At 40.4% G+C, this 22171-nt stretch overlaps 1 protein-coding gene across 2 annotated transcripts in view; it reads right to left on the bottom strand.

Annotated features, from left to right (window-relative positions):
- Window positions 1-3582: 3582 nt before the first annotated feature.
- The window catches only part of PRSS12 (serine protease 12), a 67718-nt gene continuing 49129 nt past the window's right edge, over window positions 3583-22171 (bottom strand). For both annotated transcript variants that reach the window (XM_074950788.1, XM_074950787.1), the window contains 3 exons: window positions 19954-20076; window positions 7621-7901; window positions 3583-5356 (listed from right to left, as the gene is read on the bottom strand). In XM_074950788.1, the coding sequence (XP_074806889.1) occupies window positions 5049-5356; window positions 7621-7901; window positions 19954-20076 (712 nt within the window). In that variant the 3' untranslated portion in view covers window positions 3583-5048. The remainder of the gene's footprint in view (window positions 5357-7620; window positions 7902-19953; window positions 20077-22171) is intronic.

Raw genomic sequence — 22171 nt, forward strand, 5'->3', positions numbered from 1 at the left:
ATCTGAAAGGATGTTGACAAATTAATTAAAATTCATAGAATAATAAAAAGCATTGAGGGTTGGAGAAGCTGGGGGGGAGGGGATTCAAATACTACATGCAGCTGGACCTAAAGCAATGTTTCTGAAGAATGTGGGGCACATCCCACAGGGGGTCAGGGTGGAAAATATATAAATTGAGTTATTGGCCTTTAACAATGCATGATGGTGTTGAAGGGGAGAGTGAATGGCTTAATTTTTGTTGAAGAGGGGTCAGCTTTCAGAAATCTGGGAAATGTTGACTCAAAGGGTGTTTACTAGAATACATCAAAGTAAACTAAGTTTTGTCGCTGTAATTCTCACTAGTAAAAGTAATGATGGAAAGTAGGATACATATCTCAGGCTTGTCACTGTAATCTCATCCACTGTGATAAAATGCCCCAAGTCTTGTCTGTGGCTTCCACCATTGCTTACGCTAGTGATGCATTATGGCTATGAAATGGAGTAATAGCGATAAGGTTCTAATATTTTTAAGTCAGAGTTGAAAATGGTAAGACCAAAAGTGTGCAAAACATTGGAGAGTATATTGTAGTTAGCAGTCCTGCATTGGCAGAGGTATTTATCTCAGGTCTGTATTGTTTCTTAATTTCTATCAATATATCAAGACTTGTTTAGCTGGTTCAGTCTAGATTCCAGAAGAAAATTCCACTCAGTGATTATTCCCTAAAGGAAAACTTGTCTGGACATGAAAAGCTTTGGCAAAAACTGATCCACAAAATTCTTCAAAATACACTTTTCCGCCTATTAAAATTCATACCATTGTTAACCGATTAAATATAGTGTGGCACACTTCCTATATTGAAGTTTGTACATAAATTACTATATACATTGACTTTTACCTATGAAGAGGGGTTCCAATAAATGTGGCAGCTTTTATTATACCAGTTGACACTGTACAGGTTCACTGAAAAAAATATAAAGTAGTAAAACATAAGCCAACTCCATTTACTTTAGATAAAAATGGCATGTTGTCTGGATAAAATTTTAGTGCAACTTTTTAAAATCTAGTTCAGCAGTTCTCAGACTCGCAACCCGAGGATCCCCATTTTGATTGAAAATTTTTTGCAGACCCCCAAGCCCACCGCTCACCTCCAAGCCCTGCCCCCACTCCACTGCTTTCCCCAAGGTCCCACCCCTGCCCCTCCTCTTCCTTCTCCTAAGTGTGCCCCATCCCTGCTCCTCCCCCTCCCTCCCACGGCTGTGCAGGAGGTGCTGGGAGGAGGAGTTGATCAGGGCCCACGGAGCCCCACGGGTATGCAGACCCCAGTTTGAGAAATGATGATCTAGTTAATTACTGAAGTCAAGCTTCTCATGAAAAGAGCCCAGTAAGCAAAAAACTAATGGACTGCTAAGAAATCTAAATGGATACTACTCTACTACATGATGATTTTTCTTAAATTCTCCAAATCTGATTCTTGGTGATCCGGGTTCTAAAAATCAGACAGTTCCACATCCCCACCCCAACACCTTTCTTTCCTAGCTTATTGCGCTTTATAATCTACTTCACTACAAAATTCTCAAAGCAATGCACCTTGTATGGCAAGGGTTCTATGACACAGATTTTTTTTTGTTAGATTTTCCTCCCTTTCATTTAGCAGATTCACTTTAGTTATTTTAAACAAAGATTTGTGTATATAAGCAATGAAATGTTAATAACTTTAGATTGCATCATCTGATTGTTTCACATAACAGTAGGCTCTCCAGATGTTGAACCCAATATATTTATTTGCATTTCTAACATACAGTGTTTTATATTCTCCAAATAGTGCAAAATTACAGGAAGTTGTACAAATACTGTATAAACGCACCTGATTACACTAATATAGCACCAATTCCAACAAGATGTTTAAATTGGGAATGGCCCTTTAAAACACATTCATTGCCATTAAATTGAGGGCCAAGTCTGTATAAGAATTAAATCACATGTAGGGCGTCTACAATATTGCCACAACTCTTTTGCATGCTAACTAAGGTGTGAAATTGGATAATAGTAACAGAACTGAACGTGTACATGGATACATACAGACATGAGTGTAACACTTAGTTACACATCTATCAGATATTAGTACAAGCATTGCATTTTGTGCACAAAAGGCCACAACACATTGTCACAACTGGAATTTCCAGAGTCGGGAAGGGAACCACATACTATTAAATAGTAGTTACTTGTCACAATATTGTACAATCACACATTGGCAATTTGATGACACTGAATGGCCACATTTCACACACTTGAATGTTCCTTGGCCTACAGAGGTTTCATTACATCTTTTAAAAAGTGATAGTTTGTCAAAGATGTCATGAGCAAAGAAAATATTTGTGTATAACAATTTAGAATGCCCTAATGGGCATCCCATGCATCCTAGAAATAGCACAAGTTTCATGTTTGTTTATCTTGAATAATTTTGAGACTACTAACAAAGAGAGGTTAGTATAACAGTGTAATAATGTAGTGACTATTCCTTATGGACTAATTTATAATTTTGCATCATTAATACTTGTATTGCCACAACAATAAGGGTTGCTTTTTTCACTGTGAAATACTTTTTTATAGTGTTTAATCATAGGTTTCTATAGTCTTGAGAGTAGTATTTATTAGAGAATCAGCTGAGGAAACACAGGTGTGAATTAATTTTTGGGGGGTAGAGGACTAAGAAAACTGGCTATTATATTATTTTTTAGTCATGCATTGTGAAAAGAAAAATCTTAGAATTTGAAAGGACTAACCTGTAGTCATTTGGCTTTGGGCTCTAATTTTTTTTCTCATGTCATAAATGTAATATGAACAAGCTGATTAGGAATTGGATGAACTATCTGCAAGAAAACATGTTGCAGGTATTGGTATTATGTAGCTGCCAGACTGGACCTACAATGGGTGTGCATGAATGGACTTTGAATCTGTCTGCTCTTGAGCAGCCATGTTTGTCTGTGCGGTTTTCATTATTGCCATTGCATCAGCCAGGAGAGTAAGTGAATTGAATGCCCTTGTGGCTGACTCACATTTTTAACTTCTTTTCATAAGGACAAGGTAGTTCTCAGTGGATTAAACAACGTACTGCTGAGTTCTACACATTGGCAAAAGTCCCTGTACCTGCTGCAATCCAACAGCATTTCATTACAGCTCTGGCTACTTCCTTTGCCTTAGGCAGGTGGCAGATGCTGAAATTTGCAAAGCTGCAACCTGGACTTAGGTGTATACTTTCACCTGGCACTGTGGTCTGGACTTGGCTTCTAGCCTGGATGCCAGATTTGGCAAGGGGGTGCCTCAATCTATTCAACTAGGAATTTGTTTCTGCCTCCAGGTTAGTTTCAGCACTGCTTATCAGTCTATCCTGTAAGTGGGAATATGCAGAACCACTCAAAGAAGAAATGAAGGTTACTTAAGTGTATCTGGAGTTCAAGATGGGTTTGTGTATTCATGCTTCCTACCTTCCCTTCTCTGACAGAGTCCTTGTTATTCCGTGTCCCTTGCTTTGCAGTGGAAGGAACTGAGGTGGTGAGGACACTCCACCCACCTTATAGCCTCGCTCTCAGTCTGTTGTGATGCTGAGGGGAGGGGTGAGGGATACAGGAGCACTCTGGCTCAGTGGTTCCCAATATTTTCTTTGCCATGACACACCTCGAGCTCTACGGGCTCTTCCCCTCACCTGGTGGCTACAGCAGGGAAGGGGAGGGACAGAGAAGCGAACCCCTTGCTCACACAGGAGCAGGAGATTGAGCTCTGATTGGTTGCTCTGTCCCTGGAGGAGGCAGGGCAGTGAGGGAGACAGCCAACTAGAAGGTGGCTTTCCCCCATGACCTCACACGTACTTTTTCAAAAAATTCTGCGGCACATCTGTTTGAGCATGATGGCACATCAGTGTGCTCTGGCACACAGGTTGGGAAACACTGCTCTAGCTGACACTGTTGGAAGAGGTGTTTGCTGTAAGGCACCACAAGGCAGTGAGTACCTATAAGTGTGGAGTACCTATAAGTGTGAATATGCAGACCCATCTCAAAGAACTCCTATTATAGGTAAGTAACCTTCATTTTTATTCAAGGAAAATTTTTGGCTTTTTCTGTATCCTTTAGGCCAGTGCTTTTGGTGCATCCATAGTTAGTAGTGGATGTCAGGATAGGACAATGTAATTCCCACCAAAAATAGCACGTGCTCTGTTTTTTGGCATTTCTTTAAACGAAGATACTCTGTGTTTCAGAAATTCAAATATGCCCCTATCTCCCCCACCCCCTTTTATTTTTTAATCTGGCACACGTAGGTGTACAGGGCACTTTATTTGCAGGAATTTTACTCTACCCTGCTGCACTGACCAGTTGTACTTGGACATTGTGCATTATTCAGGGAGTGGGGGACGCTAACCTGTGTGGACATTTGTTCTGAAGAATTGGGTTTTAATTATTGGCAGGTCTTGCAATCAAACTGCTCTAGCGAAGGGTGTAGACCTACTGTGTTACTAAGAATGATCCAGTGACAAATGTGACCTGTGCATGCAAAGCCTGCGCTGCGCTTAAACCTGAAACATAGATGAGACGGAATAGAAGGACAATGCCTTTTTTTAAAATTAGAGGAGTTCTAAGTGGGGCAACCATCGACCTAAATAGGTTACTCTGGAAGTGAGGATTATAAGTAATTCTGGGAGGAACCTGAAGCATAAATGCCAGTGCAGTCTTCTCGTGGGGAGTAACTAGTCTACTGAACTCTCAAATTGTCCCAATCCAATATTGGAGTAAAATGTTGGCCCCTTTTCCCCTCCAACTTTATGTATATTGCATTTTTCCATACAAATATAAACTTTTGCTCAACATGAAGGAAATTTCACATTAATCTGTAACTGTACAAGTAGTGTGAATATGCATCCTTGATTCAACAAAAATAAAAACATGCAAAACAGAAGAATGTGTCCATTTCCCACCCAGTGTGGGCCCCAGCTGTGCATTGGCTGTGCTGTTCAAGCTGCCCTGTCTGACTCAGAAACTTCCTTTTATTAATGCTTACTGTTTCTGAGTCGGGATGATCACAATTTGGTCACACTTTTTATCCAGGGTACAAAGGATGAGACTTTGGTATAGACACCTGGAGAGTCTTTGATTGCACAGCCATAACCCCAGGAAGTAACCCCATACACAACCCAGCTTTCCCCTGGACGTTCACACATGAGTGGTCCACCACTGTCTCCCTGACAACTGTCCACATGTTTCTGTTCTTGGAGGTTTCCAGCACAGAGCATCCTCCCTGTGAACCTTCGCTTATAACGCTCTTCACAAAGTCTCTTAGGAAGTAGGGGGATGGCAGCTTGTTGTAATGTTCTTGAATAGGCCCTTCCTGTAAAGAAAGGCCAAATAACTGGTATTGAGAGACTTATGATCACCAAATCAGGTATGATTTAACTGCATTTATTAATGTGACTTAAATATTGCTATACAGTGTTACAGCATTAATTAAAAAAGGTGAAAAGGATGCAGACCTCAACTCCCTCAAAAGACTGCAAATTGTAAGAGAGACATTTGGTTTAGCAGCACTTGTATCACAGATACTTCACAAGACAGGATTCTTTTGTTACATTTTAGGTAATTGATTCTACAAAAATATACGATGTAATACTTAAATGTAGTGGGAAAGCTATTCTTAGATAGTTTGAATGGCTATGCGGCTATTGGCAGAAGGGATTTTCATCTCTAGGTCACTGTTCAAAGCCACCTTCTTTGGTAATGATCAGAAGTCTTTATCATCTAGCAAGCTACTCGGTGTTAATATATCAAATGGAGTTCATGCTTTCAGTCTGGTTCCTACTAAACAGTTGGCCAACTATAAATCTGCTCTTACAAAAAATTACCAGCACTATGCGATAAGTCTCCTTGAGAAACTAAAGTCAATGAGACCATTCTACCCTGTTCTCCCAAGAAATGATTCCTCAAGGTTACAATTGAGAGACAAGGTAGAGAAGTTAGCACTGCCACTGCATAAATAGACTTCAGAGTTGTCAGTCTAGCACCTTTCATAAATATCACACTTAATTAAACAAAAGTTCTGTCTCAAATCTCAGTGTTGTTTCAACATATTTTCAGTCTCCTTTTGTCAAAATAAAATAATGGTCTCTAATAAAGTTCATTCAGAAGGAACTAGATTGTTGTGTAGGCTGAACATTTTTGAATGTTTGGTGCAGTAAGTAGCGGCAAATCTTCAAATTCAATAATTTCAAAAGATTTTTTTTATGTAAATATATATGTGTTTGAATTTTTGGAATAGCCCAAATGGTTATTTCACTTTAGAAGTAGAGGTCCAAGTAAGATTCCATATTTTAAGTCATTTGAATATTTTTTCTGTAACACATCCTGAAAATTCATCTCATGCCTCATGATTCTCTCTCAGTTGAAAAAAGTGACAACAGCAACATTTTTTGTTTTTAAAAAAATCCTTAATTACCCTTGTATAACAAACTTGATTGCAGAGAACATTTAAAATCTCAGTAAATGTTGCAATGATGTAATTTATTGCATTTAAAGTAAGTTTTGAAGTAGCTAGTATTTCCATTTAAATAGAAGTTCTAAATTTAGTGGTACTATTTCAGAGTTCTTATACAGTGAATTACATAAAACACTAAGAGGTGTGGGGTTTTTTGTAAAACATATACAGTACTGAAAACCTTTCTTCCCAGTTTTTAGTTCTCCGTATTTTCAGTATGCTCTCATAGATATGTGTGCATACATGCACACAGATTAATTAATGTAAAAAGAGAGAACTGATATTTAACCACATTTTCTTGCCAATTTTAATGATTCAGAAGATTAAAGGATTAAAAAGTTGGCTTCTTTTTGCACTGTCATGAACCCAATAAAAACATAAAAGTAAAACATGGTTATTAATTTACAAAGGAACAGAGCCCTCTGGAGAAGAAACTCCTTCCGCACTCAGTAAAGTAACAGGACCTGCTAGTTATCCAAGTTTGATGTAAATGTGCTTTGCCTCCCCTGCATCTTCAGTAGGATCTTCTTTCACTCAAATCTAGCTGCTGAAATTTGGGATTTGGAAAATGGCAGTGGCAGCAATAGAGGAGAAAGAAAGTGCGCTTGATTCTCCATTACATACGTGCTGTGGCCATTTTTCATTTGATATCCTGGTGTCATTTAAATAAATCAGTAAAAGCATTTCTGGTCCTCATTAATAAGACTAAATATGGCAGAGCTGGTATTGTGTTTTTAAAGGGGTGTGAATATGTGGGCTCCCATTTGATAGGAGGCTGTAGGAGTGAGTGGATGATTTAACAGTACCATTTAATGTCATTCATTGTACAGTCTGGGAGAGTGAAGAGACAAGGTTAGTGACAGCTCCACTCTTCTTTTTTTTTTAAGCACAAACTCAATTAAAAGAAACTAGTGCTTTTATTCCTCTACAATGATGGAGGGGCTGAGAGAGAGAACAAGCAAACAAAAGCTTTTCTCCTATTTTAAAATGAGGGAACCTGGTACAGTCATTCCACCTTGAATATTAGAAATAGCAAATTGAACAATTGGTTAAGAAATAGTCAATCTTTGTTGTGGGTGAGGCAGAGGAAAATTTGGGTGTATTAATATATAAATCACTCTCACCTGTGTCACCCCACCCAGTGATGTAACAGCTGGGGGCAGTTTTCTGTGGCCGCTCTCGCCTCAGTGGCAAACATGCAGGTAAGACATGGGTGCTGAATCTGGCACACTGTTCTTCTGGTCCCCGCAACCTCACTAGCGCAATGTCATAGTCGTTGCTGTCAGGCCTGTATTCTTTGTGCAGCACGATCTGTTGGACTCCAATTTCCTCCTCATACTCCTCAGGAACCAGCGTGTGATAATCCCCAACTCGCACGGCATAGTTCCGAGTATTGTTGCCATACCTGAGGATGAGACCACGGCTCACATCATACAAATTCGCAACCTAAATAGACAACCAACTGACCAAAGTGTCTCTTTACTAATCATATAGATGACAATGCTAAAGTAGTTTTATTAGTGGTAAACCCAGTTATCTCAACAATGGTTATGTGAAATTCAGAAGTGTCTTGAAATTCCAAAGGGTGCATTCTCCTTGCTTTGAGCCATACAGATAATGAAAGTTTCCTGTATTCATTTTTAGAGTAGACAATTATTTTAAAAGAACAAGCAGGGACCAATAAAACCTAAAATAATTATGAGTAATACAAACATCCAATATAAAACCACCAGTAAAGACTAAACAGTACTGCAATACTCCCAAATAAACTCATGAAAGGAAAACAACTGTAAAATTCAGCCTTGAATGAAGAAAATGTTGATTAATACTAAACACTTTTTGGGGGGACACCTGAGCATGAAGGCCTCTATGCATCTTAACTAAAGTTATACTAATGAAAGAGCAGTGGAAAAATTATAGAAGGCAGGAAGGACCCATGTCCCCAGATACCTGAAGGCTGTTCAAGCACAGGCAGCTGCTTGTGTGGGATATCCCACACCTGATCATGATTGTTGATATCTGTTTAGTACTGTTGAGGGTTAGGACTTACAGGGCTATTTCCAGAAAAAGAAAACTAGTTAGGCTGGGGAAGTGTTGGGTTTTTTTATTATTTTTTTAACCCTAATCTAAAATCACACGGCCTTTTGACTCTCTTCCTGAGAAGTCCCTTTTATAGTAAATAGATAACTAGGACATGTAATAGTTCAACATAAATGTGTAAAAATATCAGGCAGAGATTTCTCGAAACTCTCTCCACATACCCTCTATTCCACTTGGAAATTTTCATGCCCTCCAGGGTCTCACTGTTTCCTGGGTGTACTTAGCTTTGCTCAAGAGTAGGCAGGAAAAGGCTGAGTCCCTCAGGCTGGTCCTGAGCAGCATATAGTCATAGAACTGAGTATCTGTTATCATTAGAGCTGGGCAGGAAAAGGTTTTCTTGTTCTGCAAAAAATTTTGAGATTTCAAATGTTTTCCTGTTCTTCAGTGGGATATATCAGACTTTTCAAAATGTTTTGATTGATAGAAACATCTACCCAAGATAGCTGGTGGTTAAGGGACTCAGCTAGAATGTGAGAAACCTAGGGTCAAGTCAGGCAGAGCAGGGACTTGAATTTAGGACTTCCACATCCCAGATGTGTAGCCCTAATTACCACGTCGTCAGCTATTCTGGGATCTCTTTCTCTGGTTTTGAGCGGAAATTCCATCCTGGACCTGATAAATTAGTCAAAACTGATACGTTCCCAGGAAAAGTTGCAACAGATCAGCATTTTCTGATGAAATAATCAAAAATTTCCTGACCAGCTCTAATTCTAAATTCGGGCTGCTTTCCTGGCCTTCCCCATAAAATGACATGTTATTGGGTCAAATTCTACAGGCCTCATTCACTTCTTACTCAAGAAAAACTTGTATTGCTTGTGGAATTCAGTGGGAGTTTAACTTGGGTAAAAACTTAGAAGTCCAGCAGGATATGGCCCAATATATTTATTACGTTTTGCTCTAATTAAGCAGGAAGAATTGTTTAAAATTGCAACATCATCATTTGATGTATTTTCTACATTTTATGTGAAGGTTGCTTTATGGTACTGGAGAAAGTCTTTAACAGCCTCCTTAACAATACTAATATTGTTCTTTCTTCGTAATACTCTTATCCACTACACTGTACTTCCTTTGTGGCTGGAAATTACAATCCAAAAAATTGCAGCTGGCCCATAATAGCTGAAGATTACGGAGTTGTAAAAACTGATCTTGTATTTACATGGATCTTTCTTAAAATACTCTCAGAAAAACTAACCTGTGAGTCTGTATGATCAGAACATACTATTGATGAAGTTTTAATAATCTCATCCCTGAAAAATAAACTAATGAAGATATTTCCTCTTTTTTTTTTCCAGCTTGGATTTATTAGATTTATTTGAAAGGTCTTTAACAAAACAAAACTCCACATTTGCAGGTATCTTTTTAGCAATACCCAACTTACTGTTTAGACAACAAAACATCAATCTGTTGATATCTTAGCAGTGGATCCATTTTCATTAGGGAGTGTCCTTGGAGAATTCTGAGCATTAATGCTAATGCCAAAGATCATTAGGAACAACAGGAATGTGTCCCTTCAAATAAAGGGATGAAAAAATAGTGCTCCCTTTATTGATGTCTTATTTCAGTATATTCAGAAGCTTTTGGTCCCCGCCAGCATGTTTGAGTGTTTGCTGATCTTATTTCTAAGGCTCCTCTCACCAGAGAATGAAAATTTTAATAAGTTTCTAAATCTTCACTGTTAAACACCTCATGGTTTCTCCAGTAATAAAAGTGTCTATTTGACCTTAAGGTTCTGTTCTGTGCCTGATCAAATAAATGACAAAATTCCAACTGACTTCAGTGGGAGTAGGATTGGGCCCTAAGATATGGTATTTACTCTGGTATAGCTTCGAAGGAGATTTTCCACAATAACAAAGTCCATTAGACCACAACTGGTTTCTGGAGCATGATACATCATCTGAACTATGACATCAGCAGTAAAGTCCAAAATTCTGCATCAAAGCAGAGCTGTCAAAATCCCTGACATCTGCAGCCTGTCAGTAATGCTAACCATTTCCTGCTCTGAGAATCCCACGAAGAATCCCACTCTTCCATGTCTGGATCAGCACATACCTTATTTTAAACAGGGCAAATCTATTGACAGCATTGAGTCACTACATCCAGCATGTAAGTTAATGGTCAGTCTCAGGTGTGCTGATTTAGCCAGTGTTCTTGGATGTCTGGGTTATTATGGTCTTTACTTCAGTGCATTACACACTAAGTAAAAGCAGTTAGAGTGATAATTGTTGTGTTTTAAAGCAGTAGGCCTAATTTGGTCTTTTAAAAACCTCTATATTCTAATTTTATTGTATCACTGATGTGTAGTTCTACACTGGTCTCAGATGTCTTTTCCTGTGTTTCCTTTTTACTACAACTTTAACTATCATGTGTACCAATGCGATAAGGTACTAGGTTGAGAATCAGGAGACCTGAGTTCTCATTGTTGTACCTCCTGTGTGAGCCTGGGCAAGTCTATTTCTGTGCCTTATTTTCCTCATCTGTTATACTCTTTCATAAAGCACTTTGAGATCACAGTATAGTTTGAATTTTTACATATATACTGCTACAATAGGTTAATTGTGTTAAATAGCAGAGTCCCTGCCTTACATAGCTTCATATTCTGTCTGTTTTCTGATATTTCACAATTCTTGACTTATATGAGAAACTTAAACATCTTTCTGGTACATCTTTTGGTACATCTTGGCTGTGGCTCTAGAACCTGAGAGTGGTTATGGGTTTTGTTTGCTAATGCTGCCTGGGAACTTGTCAGAAACTGTAGTTTACATACAAGTATGTTAAATGAGCTCCAAAGATGGACTAAGCATGGGTTGTATGCACATTTTTCAGCAATATTTCTTGAAAACTATAGAGCTCAAAGTGCTCCTACATATTCATGTATAGACATGTGCTTTATTAGTGAAAAATACTAGTAAGCCTGAAAATATGGAAAATTTTAGCAACGTAATGAATCGGTTTCCTTGTTTAATCATGGTATGCCCATCTCTGCATGAAGGTGCAGAAGTAATTCAGTAAGCACATGAGCAGTCTTTGCTGCCTGATCACTATAAGGAGCATAGGATAGTAGGCTGCAGAAGTAATGTTGGTACCTTCTGGAAAGTGACTTAAGGATTTCTGTATCAGTTGCAGGGTAAACTCAGTAAAAGGCTATGAGATGTGACATTACCAAATCAAGGGCTCTTTAAGTCAATCAGAGCCATGTTCATTTTTGATGAAAATGCCTGAGGCTGAGTGCTAGTATATGACACCCCTAGTAATGAGACTTCTTGGCAGGCTTTTCACACTCTGTTTATAAGGCTTTGATTTTGTTCCCACTTGAAGTTGATGGAACACACTCCACAGTGATGTACATTGCAACTGGAACACTATCAAAGTCAAACTCCATTTCATCTTTCTTACTTCTCATCTGTGAAATTATCATAACAGAGGAATAAACATACCTCTTCAGAAACATTTTTACACCCTGCCAAAGAAATAACTCCACAGTTATCCCTGTGTAGCTCACCAAGCTGGACAAGATCAAGGTAGTTGAATGGTTAAGGCTGCACAGTTTGAGCACGGTCTCCCTTCACTCTTACAGAGATTATTTACAGAACAAATGTAATGCTTGGAATGTAAAGGGTATCCTGACACTGGAATGGATTAAGTTGGCAGCCAAATACTTTTCCTCCAGTGTCACATCTCCCAGTGAGTGAGTTTACATACTCACAGGATAAGAGTTTGGCTGATGTTACCAACATATTAGCCAACTTTTTTAATTTTCACTGAAGAAACTAAGAATCTACAAAGGAAACTGATACAGAATTTCTCCTTTGTAACAGTAAATGGCTCTTTTAAGTGTGGTCTAATATAAGAGATTATATGTTCACTTAAATGCAACCACGACCTACAAAAATGGAATATACATTGTTTTTTATTGACATCTCACTTGTTTTCTCTGCTCAAATTTCATAACTCTGTGACTATATATAAACATTTGGTTGAATCTCACTCGGGAAACCAAATAACGCAATATGTGAGCCTATTCAGTTTAGCAAAAGATGCTCTTTCCTTTGCCACTTACACAACGCTAGATAGTCCAATGATTTTTGCCTCAGGGCCTGTATTTTTAAATGCTGATCTCATTGCCATTAATAGCTCTCTATTCCCAATGGAAGCCTATACACAGAAACATACTGCTACAGATAATCCTTGATAAAAGTTAGAAAACATTGTATTAGTGATTTTATTAATATATGTCTGAATGTCCCTACTGTATTAGGATAGAAAGATGCAGAGTCAAGAGCATTAAAAGTAAATATCTGCAATTTGCCTAGTGTATCAGTCAGAGGCATACAAATTATAGGTATACTTTTGTCTGCTTGAATGAAACCCTTGAATAGTTGCCCATGTAATACTGGTAATTGTTTGGGAAAATAATCATTTATTACACAGAAACAGGTGTTTGTCCACCCATGCACCCATTTTGTACATTCAAATAAGGATTTTGTGCATACAAATGAATGCAACCATATACTTTTCAGGTGTATTTTCAGTGACCTAATGGAAATTTAACCTTCTGAATTCAAATGGAGAGAGGCACCTCTTATGTTGTAGAATCAGAATATTATTTTAAATTAAAAGGTTACAGTTGCATTTCAGTAGATATGGATTTTCCCACAACATTATAGTGCACAAATTTGAGTATGTGCCCTAATGTTTGTCACTGCATTCACCATTTTGAAATCTGCTGGAGGTCAGAATAGTGTTAAATATCTGACACCAGCTATATGACTTAATGTCATAGAATCATAAAATATCAGGGTTGGAAGGGACCTGAGGAGGTCATCTAGTCCAACCCCCTGCTCAAAGCAGAACCAAACCCTAATTAAATCATCCCAGCCAGGGCTTTGTCAAGTCAGACATCAAACTGCTTTCTTTCTTCCTTCAGTATAGGTTTAACAATAAGAACCTCATTATTTTAAAAAATGTTTCTTCTAATTGCTAAACCAGCACTACAGCAAGAAGGAAAGTGGTTTATGATCTCTGATATTGGACTCTATACTGCCAGTTGGGGCTCAACCGGTACACATTTAGCTAGAGAAACTTGCTTCTCTCTTTGTCCTCTTTCCCCTGCCTATTGAAGCTCATCTTCCTCACATAACAAGAGGAACTACATTCTCCTTAGTTTGAGCACTGCTTGCTGCTTGTGTTATGGATGTTGTTAATTTTTAGCAATATGGTGAAAAACAGGAGATTCAAGAAGGCTGATTGAATAACAAACTATAATTTCCAATAAAGTGTAACAGGGTGAGAAAGGCATCTTCTCATACAAATGCACAGAAGTGTGAATTAGCTACAGTGCTTCTAGACTGGGGCTGAATGAGCTGTCTGAATACTGATTTACCCTACTCCAGTGCACAGGCATTCATACAAGTCCTGTATAGACTGCTCAGAATTGATTTTGATCTGTAGACAATGATCTTTTGTTCTTTCCAATAACTCTGAACATAATTACACATTTTGTCAAATTTAAACATTGCACAAGGGCCAATACAAAAAAGAGGCAGAGTTGTCTAGTGGAAGGGACTGGGACTGGAAGACCTGGGTTCTATTCTCAACTTTGTCATTAACTTTCAGTGTGACACCGGGCATTGAGCTGCTCAGTGCCTCAGTATCCCCATAGAATCATAGAATATCAGGGTTGGAAGGGACCCCAGAAGGTCATCTAGTCCAACCCCCTGCTCGAAGCAGGACCAATTCCCAGTTAAATCATCCCAGCCAGGGCTTTGTCAAGCCTGACCTTAAAAACCTCTAAGGAAGGAGATTCTACCACCTCCCTAGGTAACGCATTCCAGTGTTTCACCACCCTCTTAGTGAAAAAGTTTTTCCTAATATCCAATCTAAACCTCCCCCATTGCAACTTGAGACCATTACTCCTCGTTCTGTCATCTGCTACCATTGAGAACAGTCTAGAGCCATCCTCTTTGGAACCCCCTTTCAGGTAGTTGAAAGCAGCTATCAAATCCCCCCTCATTCTTCTCTTCTGCAGACTAAACAATCCCAGCTCCCTCAGCCTCTCTTCATAAGTCATGTGCTCTAGACCCCTAATCATTTTTGTTGCCCTTCGCTGGACTCTCTCCAATTTATCCACATCCTTCTTGTAGTGTGGGGCCCAAAACTGGACACAGTACTCCAGATGAGGCCTCACCAGTGTCGAATAGAGGGGAACGATCACATCCCTCGATCTGCTCGCTATGCCCCTACTTATACATCCCAAAATGCCATTGGCCTTCTTGGCAACAAGGGCACACTGTTGACTCATATCCAGCTTCTCGTCCACTGTCACCCCTAGGTCCTTTTCCGCAGAACTGCTGCCTAGCCATTCGGTCCCTAGTCTGTAGCGGTGCATTGGATTCTTCCATCCTAAGTGCAGGACCCTGCACTTATCCTTATTGAACCTCATCAGATTTCTTTTGGCCCAATCCTCCAATTTGTCTAGGTCCTTCTGTATCCTATCCCTCCCCTCCAGCGTATCTACCACTCCTCCCAGTTTAGTATCATCTGCAAATTTGCTGAGAGTGCAATCCACACCATCCTCCAGATCATTTATGAAGTTATTGAACAAAACCGGCCCCAGGACCGACCCCTGGGGCACTCCACTTGACACCGGCTGCCAACTAGACATGGAGCCATTGATCACTACCCGTTGAGCCCGACAATCTAGCCAGCTTTCTACCCACCTTATAGTGCATTCATCTAGCCCATACTTCCTTAACTTGCTGACAAGAATACTGTGGGAGACCGTGTCAAAAGCTTTGCTAAAGTCAAGAAACAATACATCCACTGCTTTCCCTTCATCCACAGAACCAGTAATCTCATCATAAAAGGCGATTAGATTAGTCAGGCATGACCTTCCCTTGGTGAATCCATGCTGACTGTTCCTGATCACTTTCCTCTCATGTAAGTGCTTCAGGATTGATTCTTTGAGGACCTGCTCCATGATTTTTCCAGGGACTGAGGTGAGGCTGACTGGCCTGTAGTTCCCAGGATCCTCCTTCTTCTCTTTTTTAAAGATTGGCACTACATTAGCCTTTTTCCAGTCATCCGGGACTTCCCCCGTTCGCCACGAGTTTTCAAAGATAATGGCCAAGGGCTCTGCAATCACAGCCGCCAATTCCTTCAGCACTCTTGGATGTAACTCGTCCGGCCCCATGGACTTGTGCACGTCCAGCTTTTCTAAATAGTCCCTAACCACCTCTATCTCCACAGAGGGCTGGCCATCTCTTCCCCATTCTGTGATGCACAGCGCAGCAGTCTGGGAGCTGACCTTGTTAGTGAAAACAGAGGCAAAAAAAGCATTGAGTACATTAGCTTTTTCCACATCCTCTGTCACTAGGTTGCCTCCCTCATTCAGTAAGGGGCCCACACTTTCCTTGGCTTTCTTCTTGTTGCCAACATACCTGAAGAAACCCTTCTTGTTACTCTTGACATCTCTTGCTAGCTGCAGCTCCAGGTGCTATTTGGCCCTCCTGATATCTTTCCTACATGCCCGAGCAATATTTTTATACTCTTCCCTGGTCATATGTCCAACCTTCCACTTCTTGTAAGCTTCTTTTTTATGTTTAAGATCCGCTAGGATTTCACCATTAAGCCAAGCTGGTCGCTTGCCATGTTTACTATTATTTCGACTCATCGGGATGGTTTGTCCCTGTAACCTCAACAGGGATTCCTTGAAATACAGCCAGCTCTCCTGGACTCCCTTCCCCTTCATGTTAGTCCCCCAGGGGATCCTGGCCATCTGTTCCCTGAGGGAGTCGAAGTCTGCTTTCCTGAAGTCCAGGGTCCGTATCCTGCTGCTTACCTTTCTTCCCTGCGTCAGGATCCTGAACTCAACCAACTCATGGTCACTGCCTCCCAGATTCCCATCCACTTTTGCTTTGTAAAATGAGATTAATATTAACTTCCCAGGGATATGGGGAAATTTACTTCATTAATGTTTAAAAAGCACTAGCATCCTCAGCTAGAATGTGCTAGAGAAGGGCTTAGGTCTAGTATGAAGGAAGTACAGTGTTCAAGTAACCTAATGTACTCCTAAAGTGACATCGTGGTCATTATCATATCATTTTTACTGAATGACTCATCTTTTTAATTACCTGGATCTAGCAATGTGTTACTTCCGGAACTGCAAATTGTCCTGAGTTCTCAGCTGCTATGACAGCTTGTGGCAAAACTTTGTAATAGAATGGGCAGGATATCAAGAAAAATAATATCAAACAGTGATGTAATTCTGAATCAAAATCAAGTTGCATCTGTTTGGAATTAGAGAAAAATTAAAGATGGAAGTGGAAACACTACTGGAGGAAAGTGTGGAGTAAAGCAAGCCTACAACTTTGTTAATTTATTTTCACGAACAGCATTGGATTCCTTTAGGCTAGTTAAGCACTGCTGTGTGTTGGAACATCCTGGCACATGGGGAGTGAACCCATTGCTGTATCTCTTAAAAGGGATTTGATGTATTCCCTTTGAGGGCTGGTCAGATCCTCCAACTTGTGAACATGTGTACTGGGGAGCATTGGGGGTGGTATATGGTCCTGTCTCCTCCCCTACTTCTGCTGTAGTGGTTTGTGCCACAGGGGGTGCATGAGGGAGCACCTGAGATACAAAGAGGCCAGAGGCTGTAATTGTGCCCACCAGTTGGATATTCCACCTCTTACATGCACAAGAAGCATCTGGCCCCAGTCTGGTCCTTGAGACTTCAAAAAGATAGTCCTAAAACAGCACTACTAGTTTAAAAATTCTTCCTTACCTGGCCACTCAATATGAGGCTAATACATTCTCCACACTAAATCTACTGCTAACTACTACATGTGCCTTCATCTATCGTTCTCACTGTAAGGCTCTGCATTCTTGCTTTTCCAGATAGGCTTTAGCGAGAGTAAGCACTGTATAAATGGAAATTTCGGACACAGAAGGCCAAATCAATCCCTAGTGCAACCATTCAAATCAATGGAATTATACCAGAGATTAATTTGGGCCATAGAGTTGTTTCAGTCCTCACTGAAGATTTGTGTGTAGGTTTATGTGCTTCCTTGCTCAGCTGCATATTAATGAGCAGTTCACGATGGAGGCGTCTGCTCAGATTCAACCCAAGATGAGATGCTCCAATTCAGTTGCTACATGGGGACAGAAGGATATAATAGGGAAAATATCAATTTTTCTATTTACAACAGATTAGAAAAGCTGAAAAATGCACCTAGTGGATGCCTATTCTTGTGATGCAAGGAATGGTAAAGAGACTGTGGGGGACACCATGAGGCTAGAATTTTTTTATCTTTAGCCAGAGATAGTCATTGGAGAATTTGCCCTCGGTACAGGAACTCTCTGCTGTCAGAAAGATCATGGTGGCAGCTCTGCCACTCTCTCCCCCCCACAACCCCAGCAAAATGGGAACGGGGTAGTGTGCCTTGGGCATTCCAGGGACAGGACACGTGCAAACTGGAAAGTTAAAGGAGGGGGCAGAGCATCACCTAGTTCTCCACAGATGTAAGCTAGAGCTGCTTCCTGGCCAGTGGCTGAGGATCAGGGAGCCACAATTGGCTTGCTCCTGTCTTCCCCCTTCTCTGCTATGCCTTAGTGGAGTGCTGATGGGGGTAAAGAATCTGCCCCCATGTGTCCAAAATGTGAAATACACAAATTACTATTAGACAAGATTTCAATAACAGGAGAGAAGGAGAGAGAGTGCTTTGTTTTCAAGCCTTGAATAAAATGCTCTATCAAAAGTCTTTCTAAAGTGCTTCATCCTTAGTTATTACCATGGGACTCATGAACAGGCATGAAGAGGTCAGTTTATAGTCATTTTAATGACAGAAACCCAAGACTTTGCACTTTCATTTTCTACAACAAAAACAGCTTGAATCTCAGTGGAAAGAGTCTGCGATTTAATGAACAAAGTCTGGCCATTAAGGCTTGAACAGTTACCAAGAAGTGTCCCACATGACTGCTGGAAACATGAAAATGAAAAGATGTTGAGCAGCTGCCTCTAAAAAAAGGTACCAATTTCCATTCATTGTAATGAAAGCAATCTCCTGCCTCTTTTCTAGTGGGAAGTGAGGAAAAAGAAGGGGCCAAAGGTTGAAATTAAATTGCTCCCAGCACACTTAGGCAAATTTTAGCCAACTTCCTTATAATTGTTATGAAGTTATTCTATATTTCTTTCCCAGTCATTGCTGCAAGATGTTGGTCTCAAAATGAAGCTTTCTCCACAGCTGTTGATTATATCCACCTCCTTGCTATTTAAATCAGTACTTGTGACATTGCAGTAACTTCAGTGGCAGTGAACTGTGATGTTACAAATATTGGATTGGGCTGTCACAAAAGAAACTGAGCAGGAAGATCGTAAAAAAGAAAAAGTGTATACAAAAAGCAAAAATGGGAGAATAAATATAGAAAAGTTAGATGACAGTTTAATGTAGGTGGTGAAATAGAACAGGCCAATTCAGAGATGATTTGTAAGGGAGCTTTAGTTACATATCAAGTGGTAAGTGGGTGGAAGGGAGCTGAAGGTGGTGTAACTTACTGTACAGTAGGCTGAATAGCTGGAAGAAGGTGTAAGTTACAGCAGCTTAGAGCCTCGTAGACTCACCCCTGTATTTGGCTGAAGGTGTTTTAAAGCTTCCCTGAGAGTGCTGGCGGAATCCTTAAGATGGCTACAAAATACTTAATTTTTGTACACTAAGAAACCAGAGAGTAAGGCAGTTGTTGTCAGCCTGGCTGAAGGAATAAGAAAAACTAATTAGATCCAGACAAGGGCAAGGTGCAAATTTACTTTTCCCTTAGATTTCACAAAATAAGAAGAATGTTTTGATCAAAGAGAGGGTCTTAGAGGTCAGCTCAGGTAGTCTGTAAAACATTACAGGAAAACTGTCACTTAAATTTCATAGCTGACTGTGCCTTACCAAACAGAACATCAAAATACAACACAGGATCCAAGTACTTGTTTGTTCTCACCTCAACTTGCCAAGTTAACAGATACCTGTACACTGTGGTGTTTTGAGGGGCCAGGCCCCTTAGGTGATTATGCTAGGGAAGTCTGAAGCTTTCTCTATAAAGGTTTTCTCTGGAAATGGTGAAATTCTGAACATAAATCTGTTGAGTGATGAATGCAATCTATGTAATGCTAGAATGTGGGAGTAAGAATAGTTTTAACATACGAGTTAAATACAGAACTTTTTTTTAACAGAAGTCAGTCTCTTTGGGAACAATTTTCAATATACTGGTGGGCAAGAGTGGGGTTTTGCCTCTGTATCATTCCCACTGGCCTCAAAAAGGTAGCAATGCAGTGGTACTGGAAATGTATCCCATTGTTAATCATGCAGTACTACCTCTTAAAACAGTGTGCTGCAGTGATCACCCAGCAGCTGCTGATGAGTGTGGCACCACATAAGAGTCTTCCATCACCATGAGATGATTTCAGTCGGAGGGCAACCTGCCAGGGCCAACCGCCCCTAAAGAGAGAATAAATCAGTCGTGTCTTTTAGTGTACTAAGCAAAATAGAAGAGTAAAGGTAACTGGCAAGCTGTCTTGAGTGTAGAACCACTATTGCTACATTGGTTTAAATAACTTAAGACACATTATTTACTGAGTAACAATTGGGAGACCATTTAATCATGTTAGTATAGCATTCAGAATTCCATTCAACAACCCTCAAGGTTAGTTTACAGACTACTTGGACATCGAACTCTCTCAGCACTTCATCCCACTATGAATCAGTTTAATCATCCCTTCTCAGAATACATCCTTCGTGCCAAAAACATACGATCTGTGTCCCCCACCAAATATTATCCAAGTGAGAGAAGAGATATAGCAGTTCTAATAGTTACCATATAAAAATATGCAACTGTGAGGAGAAGGCTACCAGGCCAAAAATCTGGGAATGGAGAATGGGGAGAGTTCCATGAAAAACTCCCAATCTGCTTTTCTGTTCCCATTAATGCTAACTGCTCCATCTGCCCTTGACTGGATGTAAAGCAAATCTTCAAAATCAACGAGATTAAGAGAAAAGCAGAAACAACAAGAAATACACGGATTAGCTCCATCTCATCTCTCCACATGTGGTCATCTATTCAAGATAAATCCAAACAATTTAGCAGATCAAGGATACGTATTCCCAACCCTATAAAGATGGAATAGACAGTGGGATCAAAAGATTCAGTTCTTACATCTTCCCATAGATAGATGGAACTAGCAAGAAGGGAAGAGAGAGAACAGCAGCCAGAATATAAGTAGCAGCTAGTTTAATTTTGACAACTATCCATTTGAATAGGAATACTGGAACACAGGAATTGACAAACAGGATCAGAGCAGTGTTCCATCTAGTCCAGCGTCCTGTGTCTGACACTAGCAGGTACCAGATGCTTCAGAGGAAAGTAGGGTAATCTGCCCTTCATATAGGTCTCATCCTGGTCTCTAATAGTTAAAAATTGACTTAAGACCTGAAGCATGAGGTTTGATATCCCTTTCAAAATTTTTGTTATTAGTTATGATTAAGGCTATGATTTAGTCATGGGTATTTTTAGTAAAAATCATGGACAGGTCACTGGCAATAACCAAAAAGTCAAGGCCAGTGACCTGTCCGTGACTTTTATTAAAAATACCCCTAACTAAATCTTACCTGCTGAGGGGAGATGCTGTTGCTCCTGGGGAATGTGGGGGTGGCCCAAGGCCCTGTCGCTGCTGCTGCTCTGGAGGTGGGGCGGCCTGGGGCCCTGCTGCCACCACTCCAGGCTGGGGGGTGGCCCAGGGCCCCACCGCCACTGCTCCTGGGGCAGCCTGGGCCCCACCACCTGCCTCTGGGTCAGCCCGTGGCCCCACCACCACTGCTGCTCCTCTGGGCCGGGGGATGGCCCATGGCCCCACCATTGCCCCTCCGGGCTGTGGGGCGGCCCAGGGTCCCACCACCGCTGCCACTGCTCCGGGACAGTGCCCGGGACCAGCTGCCTGGGGCCCCGCCGAGTCAGCCTCAACAGCTGCTGCAGCTGTCACCAAGGTCCTGGAAAGTCACGGAATCTGTGACCTCCATGAAAGACTCACAGCCTTAGTTATGATAATTCTGGATATTCCTGAGACCCATATAATACCCAATCCCTTTTTGAATCTGTTAAATACTTTGCCTCAATGATTGTCCTGTGGCACTAAGTACCACAGTCTAATAATGCATTGTGTGAAAAAGTATTTTCCCTTTTATTGGTTTGAATTTCCCACCTTTTATTTTCATAATCTATCCCCTTTTTCTTGTGGTATGATACTGGCAGAACAGAATTTCCTGATCTACTTTCTCTATACTATTCATTATTTTTTATATGCTTATCCCCTCTTATTTGTCTCCTTTGTACGGTAAACAATCCCAGGCTTTTCAATCTTTCTGCATATGTCAGTTTTTCCCTGGACCATTTTTGTTGCTCTTTTCTGAAACCCTCTCCTGATCTGCAATAGCCTTTTGGAGTTGGGGTGACCAATACTGTGCACATTATTCTAAACAGGACACACCATTTTTTTATGAAGGCTTTATAATATTCTTTGTATCATTAACCATCACATTC

This window comes from Natator depressus, chromosome 4 (assembly GCF_965152275.1).
Source record: "Natator depressus isolate rNatDep1 chromosome 4, rNatDep2.hap1, whole genome shotgun sequence".
Classification (NCBI taxonomy): Eukaryota; Metazoa; Chordata; order Testudines; family Cheloniidae; genus Natator; species Natator depressus.